Source organism: Delphinus delphis, chromosome 8 (assembly GCF_949987515.2).
Source record: "Delphinus delphis chromosome 8, mDelDel1.2, whole genome shotgun sequence".
NCBI lineage: Eukaryota > Metazoa > Chordata > Mammalia > Artiodactyla > Delphinidae > Delphinus > Delphinus delphis.
Genome location: NC_082690.1, coordinates 102,488,909 through 102,502,325, shown reverse-complemented (window position 1 = coordinate 102,502,325; position 13,417 = coordinate 102,488,909). Strand labels below are relative to the sequence as shown.

The 13,417-nt window shown below is 46.8% G+C and overlaps 1 protein-coding gene across 1 annotated transcript; it reads right to left on the bottom strand.

Annotated features, from left to right (window-relative positions):
* On the bottom strand, positions 1 to 12,513 carry STIP1 (stress induced phosphoprotein 1). Its single transcript, XM_060019112.1, has 14 exons — positions 12,383 to 12,513; positions 9,241 to 9,450; positions 8,594 to 8,735; positions 8,293 to 8,434; positions 7,421 to 7,589; positions 6,042 to 6,168; positions 5,847 to 5,949; positions 5,458 to 5,578; positions 4,386 to 4,482; positions 4,122 to 4,246; positions 1,595 to 1,631; positions 1,277 to 1,380; positions 926 to 1,098; positions 1 to 468 (listed from the first exon to the last, which is right to left on the bottom strand). The coding sequence occupies exons 1-14, from the start codon at positions 12,389 to 12,391 to the stop codon at positions 396 to 398; spliced, it is 1,632 nt and encodes a 543-aa protein (XP_059875095.1). The 5' UTR covers positions 12,392 to 12,513; the 3' UTR covers positions 1 to 395.
* Positions 12,514 to 13,417: the final 904 nt, after the last annotated feature.

The window sequence follows — 13,417 nt, the reverse complement described above, 5'->3', positions numbered from 1 at the left end:
TGTATAACCACGCCTGACTGGCTTGTTTTATTGGAGAAGAGGACGTGGAGTTAACAACGTGAAGACAGTTGGGACCTGAGGTTGGGAAGAACACCCTCCCCCTCCCCTTACAAGCCCACTGCCCCAAATAAAAAATAACCAACTATGGGAGAGCAGCTGAGACAGCGACTGGGGGCAGGGGAAGGAGACCATGCGTGTGCTGGGAGGGCCCAGAGGCAGCGGCTGCACGAATACGCGAGTACAAGTCTCTGAATCTTCCTCGTACGTCTGTATAAATATATAGATACGTTGTTCACTTGTTTCCCCTTCTCTCCCTTCTGCTCCGTGCTGCTTGCCGCGGTCCCAGCTCCTCTTTCCACGTGAGGGCGAAGGGAAGGGGCACGATGAGCAAGTCATCACCGAATTGCGATCAGACCCACATCCATCAACTTCTGGATCTTCTGCGCTATCACAGGATTCTTTAAGTGTCTGACAAACAAGAGGCAAAGTTATTTGAAATGAGACAACCTATAAAAATTCTTACTTGCTTGCAGAGCAAGCCCCAACCAACACAAATCCCCCTGGACACCACCAACCAACAAGAGGTGGTAAGGGAGTCCTGGCAGAGACTGCCCAGGGGGACCCACACGGGCCTCCTCTGCCACTGTTCGGAACCTGACCAGTCCTGCTGCAAAGGAGTCCAAGGACGCAGGTTTAAGCTGAGACCATTCTCCCAGAAAAACTGGTCTTTCCAACTAACCACTTAAGCCATCGCCACTAACATATATAAATGAAATCCTTCCAGCTCACCATCAACTGCCAACCCTGCAAGTAAGAATTACACTATAAATATTCCACTCAGATCACACTGCTGCCAACGTTGTGCATTCTCAATGCTTTTGTCCACCTTTTCCCTCGAAGGCCATCTGCCCCCAACCTGACTCACTCGCTGAGCGCCTGGGGGTCCTTCTGCATCTGTTCCAGGATGAGCCGCATGGCCGGGTCACTCATTATCTGCTGCACCTCAGGGTCGGCCATGGCCCGCCGCTTCACATCTTCGGGGCTGTCATGTCGGTTGTACTGGGCCATCATGCAGCGCTGGTAACCATCTGCGGCCTCCTGCATTCCGGCAAAGCCAAAAGTGGAGGGTGTTAGCACTACCTGGCTCACTGCTGCAGCCGGTCCAAGATAACAGAGGTAACTGAGGGGAAGACAGACATACAGAGAAACAGGCGAGAGGGAAGAATCAGACACATGGAGGCAGGGGAGAGCTCACTGAAGGCCAGAGCAGCCCCACCTTACAGTTGGAGTCCAGGTCGAGTGCCTTCTGGTAGACATCCATGGCTTTGGTGTAGTCTTTCATCGCTTCCAAGGCAGCTGCTTTCCGTGTATAACCCTTGACTACAGACAGAAAGGGAGAGGTGAGGCATCACCTAAAACACACTTCTGAAAGCTGCTCTTTCAACTCTTCATCTGAACACCGTTGTTCCTCAGCCTGACACTAGCTCCTAAATGTTACAAACCCGAAAGACACACAGGCAAAGTATATGCTCTCTCCTTCTCTCAACCCTCTGGCCAGTCAGGGGACAGAGAAACAGCACAGAAAGGCACTTACTGAAGGTCGGTTCTAGCTGGATGCATTCCTCACAGTCCTAGGAAGGAAAGGCAAAAAAGAATTAGGCTCATTCCTTTAGAGGAGCTACCCTAGGGCAGACTGATCACTTGGAATTACAAATCTAACTGTTCACCCAGGGCCATTACAGAACATTCTGCTTTTGTTCTAATGCTTTTTTTTTTTTTTTTTTTGCGGTACACGGGCCTCGCACTGTTGTGGCCTCTCCGGTTGCGGAGCACAGGCTCCGGACGTGCAGGCTCAGCGGCCATGGCTCACGGGCCCTGACTCTCTGAGGCATGTGGGATCTTCCCGGACCGGGGCACGAACCCGTGTCCCCTGCATCGGCAGGCGGACTCTCAACCACTGCATCACCAGGGAAGCCCTGTTCTATTTTTTAAAAATTTTTATTGGAGTATAGTTGATTTACAGGTGCTGTACACGTGTACAGCAAAGTAGATCCGTTATTATATATACAGATATCCACTCTTCTTTAGATTCTTTTCCCACAAAGCCATTACAGAGTACTGAGTGGAGTTCCCTGTGCTATACAGTAGGTCCTTATTACTTATCTATTTTATACATAGTAGTGTGTATATGTCAATCCCAACCTCCCAATTTATCCCTCCTCCCTCTAGTGCTTCTGTTGTTCCTGGCAGCTTGGTAATTTAACAGCAGGCCCAGCAAAAGAAGAGTAGAGAAGTAAGGAAAGCAGAACTAGAAGGGATAACAAATCCAGATCATGGACCATCTCATATAAGGGGGCCGGGACTCTTCAGAAGGCTAATGTTATGATTAAAAAAAAAAAAAAAAAAAAAAGGAACACCCCACCCCCCACCCCCAAAACCGAAAAGGTAGGGAAACTTCTAGTTTGAGAATCTAGAGGACATGACCACCAGATGAAACGAATGGACCTTGATATTGACAACTTTAAAACTTTATTTTTAGACAACTAAGGAAATCTGAACATAAGACATACAGCAGATGACATTATAGCCTGAGTTTTGCTATTATTAGGTGCTAATAATATTGTGACTGGACAGGGAGAGTCACTTCAGGAGATGTATGCTCAGGAATTCAGAGGTCAAGTGCCAAAATGTTATCATTTCCTTTCACAAATGGTTCGCCAAAAGCGTCGATGCTTATGGTTGAAGAAAAGGCGGAAAACATAGGTATTCTGTGTATTTTTGTCCGAAATATCTTCAAAACATAAAATTACGGAGGAAAGAACGCTATGCAGTGTAGTGTGTGCGCTGAGGCCCAACCAAGAAGCTCTAAGACTGGGAGCAATTCTACTCATTCTTTCCTCCCATTTGCAGATTGGCAAAGTCCTGTTCCACCTCTCAGGTGACTAACAATGTTATTCTTTGCTTTGCAAACCAACTTGCTTTTGACATTCCCCTTGTGCAGTCCCACCAGCAGCAGTGATGTCTCTAGGCCAGATGGACTGAGAAGATAGTGGCATCAAACAAAACCATCATGGACTCAGGTACTGGTGTGTCTAGATAGGTAACATTTTGTCTAGTTCCCACAAGATGGTCCAGGTTTATCTCCCAGAGGACAGTTTAAAAATCACCAAGAGGCACAGAGTAGCTCATGTTCAAGAGAGCTATGGAGAGTAACTCCTTCAGTGTTGAACATTATCATATCTGACCATACTTGATGTTACTGACAACAGCAGATCTATCTAACTGGAGTATGGAACAAAAGAATGGTAAAGCTGCTGTGGAAGTTAAGGCAGTTCCTCAAAAAAATTAAACACAGAACTATAGTACTTCCACTGTTGTATAAAATACTTGAAAGAATTGAAACCAGGGACTCAAACAGATATCTGTACACCCATGTTCACAGCAGCATTGTCCAGAACAGCCAAAAGGTGGAAACAACCAAATGTCCATGGATGGATGGATAAACAAAAGGTGGTCTACACAATGGAGTATCATTCAGCCATGAAAAAGGAAGTGTGACACATGCTACAACGTGAATCTTGAAGACATTATACTAAGTGACATAAGCTAGACACAAAAGGTCCAATACTGTATGATTCCACTTACAGGAGATCCCTAGAGCGATCAAATTCAGAGAGACAGAAAATACAACAGTGGTTGCCAGGGGCTGGGAGAGGGGGCTGGGGCGTTAGTGTTTAGAAAACGCAGTTTCCATTTGGGAAGATGAAAAAGTTCTGGAGATGGATGTTGGTGATGGCTGCACAACAATGTGGATGTACTTGATGCCACTCAACCACACACTTAAAATGTTAAACAGGTAAACAACAAAAAATGTAAGGAAGGACAAAGGGGAGGGAAAAGGATCTACTTTCCCCAATACGCCCAACCACGAATAAATCCACAGGCCAGGACAGGGTAGACACAGGCCCTGTATTTTTACACATTTCACATGTACATCACCACCTTGAATCTATGATCAAAATAAGAACACCAAGCTGATGCTGATGAAAACATGGAAAGAGGAAAACACATTTCTCATGCACAGTGACATTAACAGCTGCTCCGCATTCCCAGAGCCTCACCTTGAGTGCCAGCTGGAACTCCAGAAGTTTGGTGTAGCAGGCAGCTCGATTGCTGTACAATTTGGCATCTTTTGGGTTCCGTTTGATGGCTTCTGTATAATGCTTCATCGCCTGGGGATAGTCCCCTGAACATGGAAAAGACAAACTTAAAAAATAAAATAAAGCACACCACCAGAGCGCATCTACCCCACAGTCAGCCAAGGCACAGAAAGCACCATCTACACTGCTCTTATCCAAAAGTTCCATCATCTGAGCTGTAGGTACCTTTCTGAAAACATTCATTGCCTTTGTTCTTTTCCTCCAAGGCCAGGTCAGGGTTTATGTAGGCCAGCCGCTCTTGCTCTTTCAGGATTTTCTCTGCCTAAAAAAATTATTAATTCTTGGAATAGTCATTTAAACTCTCATAAACATTGGGCTAATAAAAAGTCTGATTAGAATTTCAATTTTCACAGTGGCAAGATTTAACTTTTGGTTTAATAATTTTATATTCCTTACAAACTATGTATAGCTTAAGTAAGCTACAAAGATATATTGTACAGCATAAAGGATATAACCAGAGGGCTTCCCTGGTGGCACAGTGGTTGTCTGCCTGCCAATGCAGGGGACACAGGTTCGTGCCCTGGTCCAGGAAGATCCCAAGTGCCGCGGAGCGGCTGGGCCCATGAGCCATGGCCGCTGAGCCTGCGCGTCCGGAGCCTGTGCTCCGCAACGGGAGAGGCCACAACAGTGAGAGGCCCGCATACCATAAAAAAAAAAAAAAAAAGAAAAAAAAAGAAAAGAAAATAACCGATATTTGATAATATCTTTAAATAAAATATAATCTATAAAAATTTTGAATCACTATGTTGTACAACTGAAGTACAATGTTGTAAACCAACTTTACCGCAATTCAAAAAAAAAATTTTATATTCCTCATCATCAAGGTGTACGTACTATGAAGCAGAATGAACGGTATTGATGTATACTTGGTACGAAGATATGACCTATATGAAAATGATATATGTATTGACAGTTCAATTTTCTGCCTAATCTTTCTGTGAATAAAATCACTCCCCTACATAATTTGGTTGTATAAGGTAAGAAAAAACTTAAATTACAATAACAACCACAACACTGTCAGAGCACTGACCCTCAACATCAACGAATTTATGGTGGAAACCTTGGCCGACAAAAAAGGCACAGCAGGAAAACTGAGTTATTCCCTACGTGTTGTCATCATTAAGTGACAGGCGCAGCATCATATACAATGACCAAAGACAACAGATTTGTCATTAAATAGTAATGACTACAACAAATAAAACAAAAAGTAGCAAAACATCCCATATCCCCTACCCACCTGTTGGCATTTCTTGAGCACATCTGGGGTTCGGTGCTCTGCCAGAGACTTGTTGTAGAAATGGATGGCATCCTTGTACTTTTCTTCTTTGAAATAGGAGTTGCCAATTCGAGCGTAAGCTCTGACAAAGACAAGAGAAAAAAGAATTTGCTAAGGGCAGAACACAGACGAGGTCAGCCCCTGCAGAGAAAAAACCATCTGCAACCAACTAGACACAAGGCCCACGTCACTGCCCCAGGCACCACGCCCTTCCAACACCTTCCGTCTAGGATCCTGCAGCCTCCTTTCCAGCCCACGGCTAACACAGTATGCTGTGCAGCCAGCAGCCCCCTCTCCATGCAGACACGGAACCCTCCACACTGCTCAAGGCATTCCCAGGTCAAGCGTACTTGGCAATCTGTCGGTAGTCTTCTCGGTTTTCTCGCCCCACTTCAATGGCCTTCTCACAAAGCTCCCGGCATTTACCATAGTCGCCCTTTTCGAAGTACACGGCTGCCAGGCAGGAGGGTCAAAAAGGAAGAGTCAGCCCATGCCTCACCCCCAGGACCACGTAACAACTCCTGCACCTGTGTCCTGGGTCTCACCTGCTTGGTTGGTTATGTAAGTCATGTTGGTGGGGTCCAGGTCCTTGGCTCTGTCATAGTGTTTCAAGGCTGTGTCAAAGTCTTTCTTCTTATAGGCTTCATTCCCCAGCTCTTTTTCTTTCAGTGCCTAGATGAGGTGTGGGAGAAGTCAGTGCTGAGCACATCTAACCAGACGGCAAAGAGAGCAAGGGCCTGTGATGTCACAGGTACTACGCAGCATACACAACTAACAAGGCTACAGAAGCAGGTTCTCCACACCCACAGTGAAGTATCAGCTGTTAGAATGAAAAATTATAAACTTTCATCTCTGCTTCCTCTGAAACTCCCCCATCCCACCTACTCTCCTGCATCTTTCTCAGCAAGTGAGGGCTTCTTCAGGGGAGAGGAAATCCCTTCAGCTTGAAAGAACTTCAGAGAGGACAACATAGTTCTGTGCTAGGTTTAATTCTGAGAGGCTGAGCAAGTTCGGTTTCTGTCGCATGCTGTCTCGAGGTCTTAGCTGTCAGGCAACACCCGCAGAGAGCGTGAGGAGCAGAAGGGGCCGTCCTGGTGGCAGGAGTCTTCGGCAGAGCTCACTACCACCCACGTTATAGGGCCTTTTTCCAGCTTTGAGGCACCATGAACAACCAACGCTTACCCATTTAAAGGTACTAAATTTGGCAACAATCTGCTGTTCCCATTTATAAGAGGGGAAATAAAATCGTTCAGGCACATGCCTCCTGCTCTGGAAGACTGAAAGTTGTTCACTTAGCAACACAGACAACTTTCAACTACACACCACGTCCAACAAGGAAACAGAAGCATAAGGAATGATAGACAGCATTCTTCTGGATCTCCGCAAGGACAAGGACCACACACAACTTTACTGGCTGGCCCTGGCTGACTTCCACATTGCCAGAACCACAGCGGCCATGGGACTATGGACTAGTAGCTTCCACTGCCTCAAGACTTTGAGATACACGATTCCTATGAAACTGCTTGTTACGTGGACCTTTTAATATACTATTTTATTTTAAAAATATTTACTATTTATTTATTTCAGCTGCACTGGGTCTTAGTTGCGGCACGTGGATTCTTAGTTGTGGCGTGCAAACTCTTAAGTTGCAGCATGCAAGCAGGATCTAGTTCCCACCAGGGGTCGAACCCAGGCCCCCTGCACTGGGAGCACAGTCTCTTACCCACTGGACCACCAGGGAAGTCCCCTGACCATTTTAATTAACAACAGTAACTTTAGCACATACTAAGCATTCAAAAAACAATCACAGCCAAGGAAAGCCTATAGATGGTCCCACCTGACACACATATTTCTAATTGACTTGGCTGTTTCTTCTAAATTCATGATAGTAAACAGTGCTAAAAAAAAAAAAAGAGCGAGACACCTGCTTCTTATTCTCTGGAAGATCTTCTTCCATTGGCTCTGGTTTTGTCTCCTTTCTGGGAGGAGGCGGCGGTGGAGGTGTCACAACTTCCTCTTCTTCATCCATACCACCTAGATCGACCCCAAGGAGGACGCTGAGAGTAGTCATGATCCGGGGATCTTGCAATTTCCTAGTATTGGTTAAAAAAACAAAAAAACAGCACTTAGTCCTCTCCACAACTGATCTTAAACCCCATTTACTGCTAAAGCCCAGATTACTGTATATAAAAGCTTCTCACCCATGAGAAGGTTCCTAGATCCTGTACTAAAAGTTACCAATGGGGAATACTCAACCCTTCAAATATCCATATAAAATGAGGTAACACAGACCAAATTTATTTCTTGAGGCCAGCAGATACACAGAGAAATGAGTTATAGATACACTTTGTCTGATCTCAGGAGCCAGAGGGATTCAGACAGTCACAGATAGCAGTACAAGGTCTGGAGAGATCTCTTTAGATCTGACATCCTTTCAACCTTGCGTTTCCACTCCAATATACCAACAGAGAGAGGGGGTCCTATGTGTAAAGAAAGGATAGGGTTGGTGCTAGGTCAGCATAGCAGGAGAGCAGTGAAGAGGCAGAGGAGGGTTAGAACAAACACTCCAGATTACTCTAATATATACTCCCCCTGACCCTTTCTAAAAATACAAATAATAATAAAAAAAAACAAATAAACAGTAACCAAAGCAGTAAACAACTACTGCTCTTTGGAGAAAAAACAAAGGGAGAAACCCTGCAGTCCGGTCGAGGGAACCGCCTGCCACAGGATCCCAGGAAGAAAGCACAACGTTCATGTCCATTTCCAGAGACAAACGGTGCCGCCTTGACTTACGTGCCCAGGTCGGAGGGCTTGTTCCGCAGCTGCTCTATCATTTCCCGGTAGGTAGGATCAGCGAGCAGAATCTTTGTCCTGGGATCACTCTCCAACTTCTGGTATAGATTAGGCATGTTGAAAGGGTTCATGAATTTCCTCTCTGTTTCAAACAAAGGAAAGCACATCACTAGGAGTCAGTTACTATGCCCACACAGCCTACTAGACCAACACTGGGGGATGGGGGAGCCTCCAAGTTAATCCCAATTAAAAAATAATAGTAAATAAAAGGAGAAGAGCAGTATACGTGGTGCCTGCCTACCTGCCAACCGGGCCTCCATATTCTGTAAACCTTCTTTGAGCTGAGGATTGTTTGCTTCATGTTTTAAACCCTCCTCATAGGTTTGCTTGGCTTCTTCAAATCGGTTTAAGAACTCAAGAGCTGCTGCTTTTCGAGAATAGCCCTTAAACCAGCAAAGAAAAATACCAAAATGAAAGACACCTAGCGGTAAATTCCTAAGATGAACTCAAAAAAATCTATTTTACATTTCATGAAACAAAATGGGTAGTCACGTGAAGGCCTAAGAAAAAACAGAAAGAGGAGCAGGATACAGCAATGGTGTATCATCGACCCTGTAGAACACAGCCTAATATCTAAGGTGCACACCTGCCCCCTCCCAGTTCATCTTTCGACCCTAAGTGTTGTCAGAATTTTGGGTAGTGTTTTCCTTCCTAGCAGTACAAAAAATAAGACATGTCTTAACCGACGGTACCTCAGATTTGATGAAACATGCCATCACTCTGAGGAACAATCTCAAACAGGTAGGAAGAATACTGGGGGAAGGAGAATAATCAACTATGAGTCTCTCGGGCTAGGCAACTAGGCAAGCCAGGAGGGCTGGTATTTAAGAACTGCCCCCCAAAGGAGTTTCTGGGCACCTGAGGAGCCCCAGCACGCACATAGCTTACCTTGCCCCAGTCAGGCTTCAGGTCCACGGTTCTGCAGCCGTCCTCGTAAGCCTTCTGGTAGTCTCCTTTCTTGGCATAGGCTGCGGAACGATTGCTGTAGAGCACGTGGTTCTGGGGGTCTAACTTAATGGCTTCCGAGTAGCACTGCAACGCGTCATCGATGTTGCCAGCACTCAGGGCCTTGTTGCCCTTTTCTTTGAGCTCATTTACCTGAGAAGAAAAGGAACCAATATAGTTTCTCTCCATAAAATGTCTCTTTAGTCCCAATTTCTTAGGGGATACTCGTTCCTTTCCGTAGCTATTGACAAACAGGTTACTTTATGGATCAGAAAAGAGAAATCACAGATTCATTAATTTACATTTCCCACACCTTTGGGAACCAGCAAGGAAAAAATAACCAGGAAGAAGCGGCCTGACACTGTTCTTTGCTGGCTCCCCTGTGGATCAGTGAGAACTCCAGCCACTCTTCCAAAAGTCTCTACTTTGAGCTGATGAAGCCACTCTAGAACATACTCATGAGTTCCTTTTGTGGAAAAACAAATTCATTTGCCATGGATTTCCACAGTTCGAATGATAAACTGGACACAGGCCTAGTTACTCCTCACAGGAAGAGGCAACCAAGAAGGAAGTGGACTGAGCTTGCACTGATACATGCTTCAGCAACCTGCCGGCTCCAGGAGCATCAAGACGCTCACCTATGATCAAAGAACAATCTGTTTCCACTTACAGATGTGGTAACACGTCACAACACGATAGATTACTGGTCTGTTCCTTAACAGGTAAAGGAAAACTAGGAAAAAAGTTTTTGTCATGCTTAAGTATTATTATGCTACTAAAAGGATGAAGAAGAATAAAGAAACACTATTTGTGGTTCAATCCACTATCCTCTCAAATATCTGGAATGAAAACAGCAGGAACGCATCAAAACGTTTAATAAAGTGACCCTGGCCCTATCAGAACAGGATCCTAATTAAAGGGCTTCTCCTAACCAGGAAGCCCTACAAGAGGGGAGGGTCATCCCTCAAATGCATACACACTTGGTGAGACTAAGCTGTGTCCCTCAAGACACAAAGTCATTCTTTCCTGGTACCTATCATCTGCCCATGACCCAGTGTACTGATGCAAGAAAGAGTTCTATTATAAGAAATGACTTTGGAACCTTGAGGCACACCAATTGGGAACCTCCACCAACCAGAGATCTTAGAGAGACAAGCTCTATGAGAAAAAAGGAAAAGAAACTACCAAGACGCTGGCCAGAAGGCAAAAAGTTTAAAAACTCAATACCACGAGGCAGCTGAGAACAGCTAGGTGAAGTTCTTGCCTATCCTACAGAACATCTTCCAAACTGGGCACCTACCTGCAGTAGGTCAGGAAATCAAGTTCGTACACAACCAGCACTTTAAAACATCAAATGGAATAGAAAATGTCAGCATGTGGTACGTATAATACAGTAAGTTGTTCTGTCTGACATGTTATACAGTTGTATGTCTGTATTGGGTCAAATTTTAAAAGTTTATCACTATGAGATTTATTTGAAAGGTGCTTAGTTAAAAAAACACAATTTTGGACACTCAAATTTGTCCAACTTTAGGAATATTTCCTAAAACTGAAACACGGATCTCAGAATAATAATTTTAAAAAAAGCTACATATTGAATGGGGGCAAGACAGTAGGTTCTAACACACCTGGAGTAAAATGCCAGGCCATTTGTACAACAGGCATGGTAAACGTGCAGTCCCTGAGTTTAGTCACTCACAGTCTACCTGTGCCTACACTTCTACAATGGGCAATTGCGATTAAGAAAAATTTTTTTCCTCTTTTGATAATGGCGGGATGAGAGCTTTTCTTGAATTTAACACAGCAATGTGTTTCTCACGTCAGCCCTGTCTCTTGTCTATATCACAGCCTACTGAATCCCAGATACAATTTAATTATCACAAGAGCTCAAAATGTTTATTAACCTCTCCGTTTCCACTCTAATTTTTAAAAATTTAGCGAAGAGGCCCCAGGTTTGGCTAAAAGAGTAATACCTATACTAAGGCAAAAGGTTCGACTTTGTAGATCACACCTGAACACCCGAGCTGTCCCCCCACTCCCCCCAGTCAATCTTTACAGACTAATAACAGCTTCCAATTGAATAAAATCTTACTGGGCCTTTCACAACCCTCAGGCCGCAGAGGGTACAATTAAGTCACTGAAAGGAACTAGCAGCAGCTTCAAACTCGGCCCCCCAACAATGCCGAGAGGAGTTAAATAACTTACTGCTTATCTGTATATTCTAAATTTTCTAAGCACTAATTCCTCCTTCTGCAATTTGAAACCGAAGTTTTGTAAGTATCAGTCCTGTTACTCTTGAATCGCACGCACACAGAAAGAAAAACGAGGAGGGGGAGGGGCCTCACATACGTTTGTAAAATCACTGGTAGGGATGAAATTCATTCCAAGGACTTTTGCTGCACCCTCCCCTTTCCTGCATCATGAAAAGAAGTCGGCCTGCTGCTCGTCAAACCTTCACTGAACACTCTTCCATCCCGGTCTTTTCAGATGCAGAGAAGTAGGATTTTCCCTACTTCTGGCTACTAAGTCCATCAGCTACTTCCAGTGTATTCCCGTCCCCGCTCCCTGAATTCCTCCAAGTTAACTGTGCCAAGTCCTGGGTAGTCTCTTCGTCCGCAATCTCTGATCCCCCTTTCAGATGACGAACTTCCAGAGGTTGACCCGATCCCTCCTACCTTTCGCAAGGCCCCTCGCCCACCTCCATCCCTCCCAGCGCCTAGGGCGCCATCCCCCTGCTCAGCCTGGACCCACTTCCCGAGAGAGCTCCGGAGTCCGGCCGCGGCTCCTCTTCCCGCCGCGAGCCGGACTTATGCCGAACTAATACGTCTTCCAGCCCATCTGGCCGAGTCGGGTGGCGACAGGCGCTGAGCCGAACCCGCGCTCCCCACAGCCAACCCTCGCTCCCCGCCCGCCCGCCCGCCGCGGCCCTCACGCCCTCGCCGCCTCAGCTGCTCCGGCGGCCCCGGCCCCCACCCCGGCCGCCCCGGCCGCCCCAATCGGGCTCCCGCCCCGCTCCTCCACCCGCGGCCTGGCCTCAGCGGGTCATCGAACGGCCCCGGGCCTCAGCCCGCCCCTCCCCCTTCACCTGCTCCATAGCCCGGCCCGGAACCCAGTTGAATAGACTCCGTCCGCTCCGCGTTCCCAACCGCACGCGCCGCCTTCTGGAACCTACTAGAAGCTGCCGGGACCCCCAAATCCCGCCCCTTCCTCTCTGGCTCACTGGTCGCGCTCCTCTAGGCGTCTTTCTGAGCTTTTCTACTATTGGCTTGAAGTCTAGCCCATCATCTTTGCTTCTCTCTCATTGGACAATATGGAGAACCCTGCCTCCCCCGCATCTCGGGATTGGGCGGTCCCCTAAAAGCTCCGCCCATCACAAGCTCTATGATTGGAGGGAAGGGCAGACCTCTGCGACAGTGATTGGTCGTTTGGTCCGCCAATCGTGGCCGCGCTGGCCGCGCCCATTGGTCCTGTTCTTTCTGGAAATTTCCACCTCTCCCATTGGGCTGACGGACTCCATGACGGAACCGCCTTCAGATTTTAAAAAATTTCAATTGGGCGGTGAGTTGCAGACACTTTGCTCTGATAGGTTTAAATTGATGCCCTTCAAAGAGCAGAGTGGGGTTTTACTGTAGCCGTGGTTTATGGGAGCCCAAGGCCGCGTCCGCCGTCTGCAGCGGTGGTTCGCCAGGCTGCGGTATTGGCGGGGTCGCTGGGGTCGCTGGCCGCTTCCTTTCTCGCTCTGCGGGTAGTGTGGCCAAGGCAATTCGCTCCTCCCGGCGGCAGAGAGCCCTGGTCCTTCGCCCGAGCGTTGGGCTCGGGGGTCGCAGCCTGGGGGCGGGGGGCGGTTGGCCGTTTGGGTCGGCTTCGGAAGAGACCCCCGACGCGTTCCCGGATCCCGCTGTTGGGTTTGGGTGTTCGAACATCCCGCGTGGTGGTGAAGGCGCCGGGGCTTGGGTAGGACAGGCCTGGAATCTCACCTTGGCGGGGACCCTCCGTGGAATGGCCCCACCTCTATGAATCTTTCGGGAAGAGAGTTTGGTAATCCAGGGCCGTGGATCGTTCATATTTATGCAGTAGACTATTTATTACTTAATGAAGGAGAGCTATCTCCGTTATTCGG

Excerpts from the sequence above, each read along its gene's own strand:
- STIP1 (XM_060019112.1), bottom strand. Across the intron at positions 7,590-8,292 it reads AAGCCCTCCGACCTGGGCAC|GAAATTGCAAGATCCCCGGA; the intron begins GTAAGTCAAGGC and ends AACCAATACTAG. Across the intron at positions 4,247-4,385 it reads CAATGAATGTTTTCAGAAAG|GGGACTATCCCCAGGCGATG; the intron begins GTACCTACAGCT and ends TTCCATGTTCAG.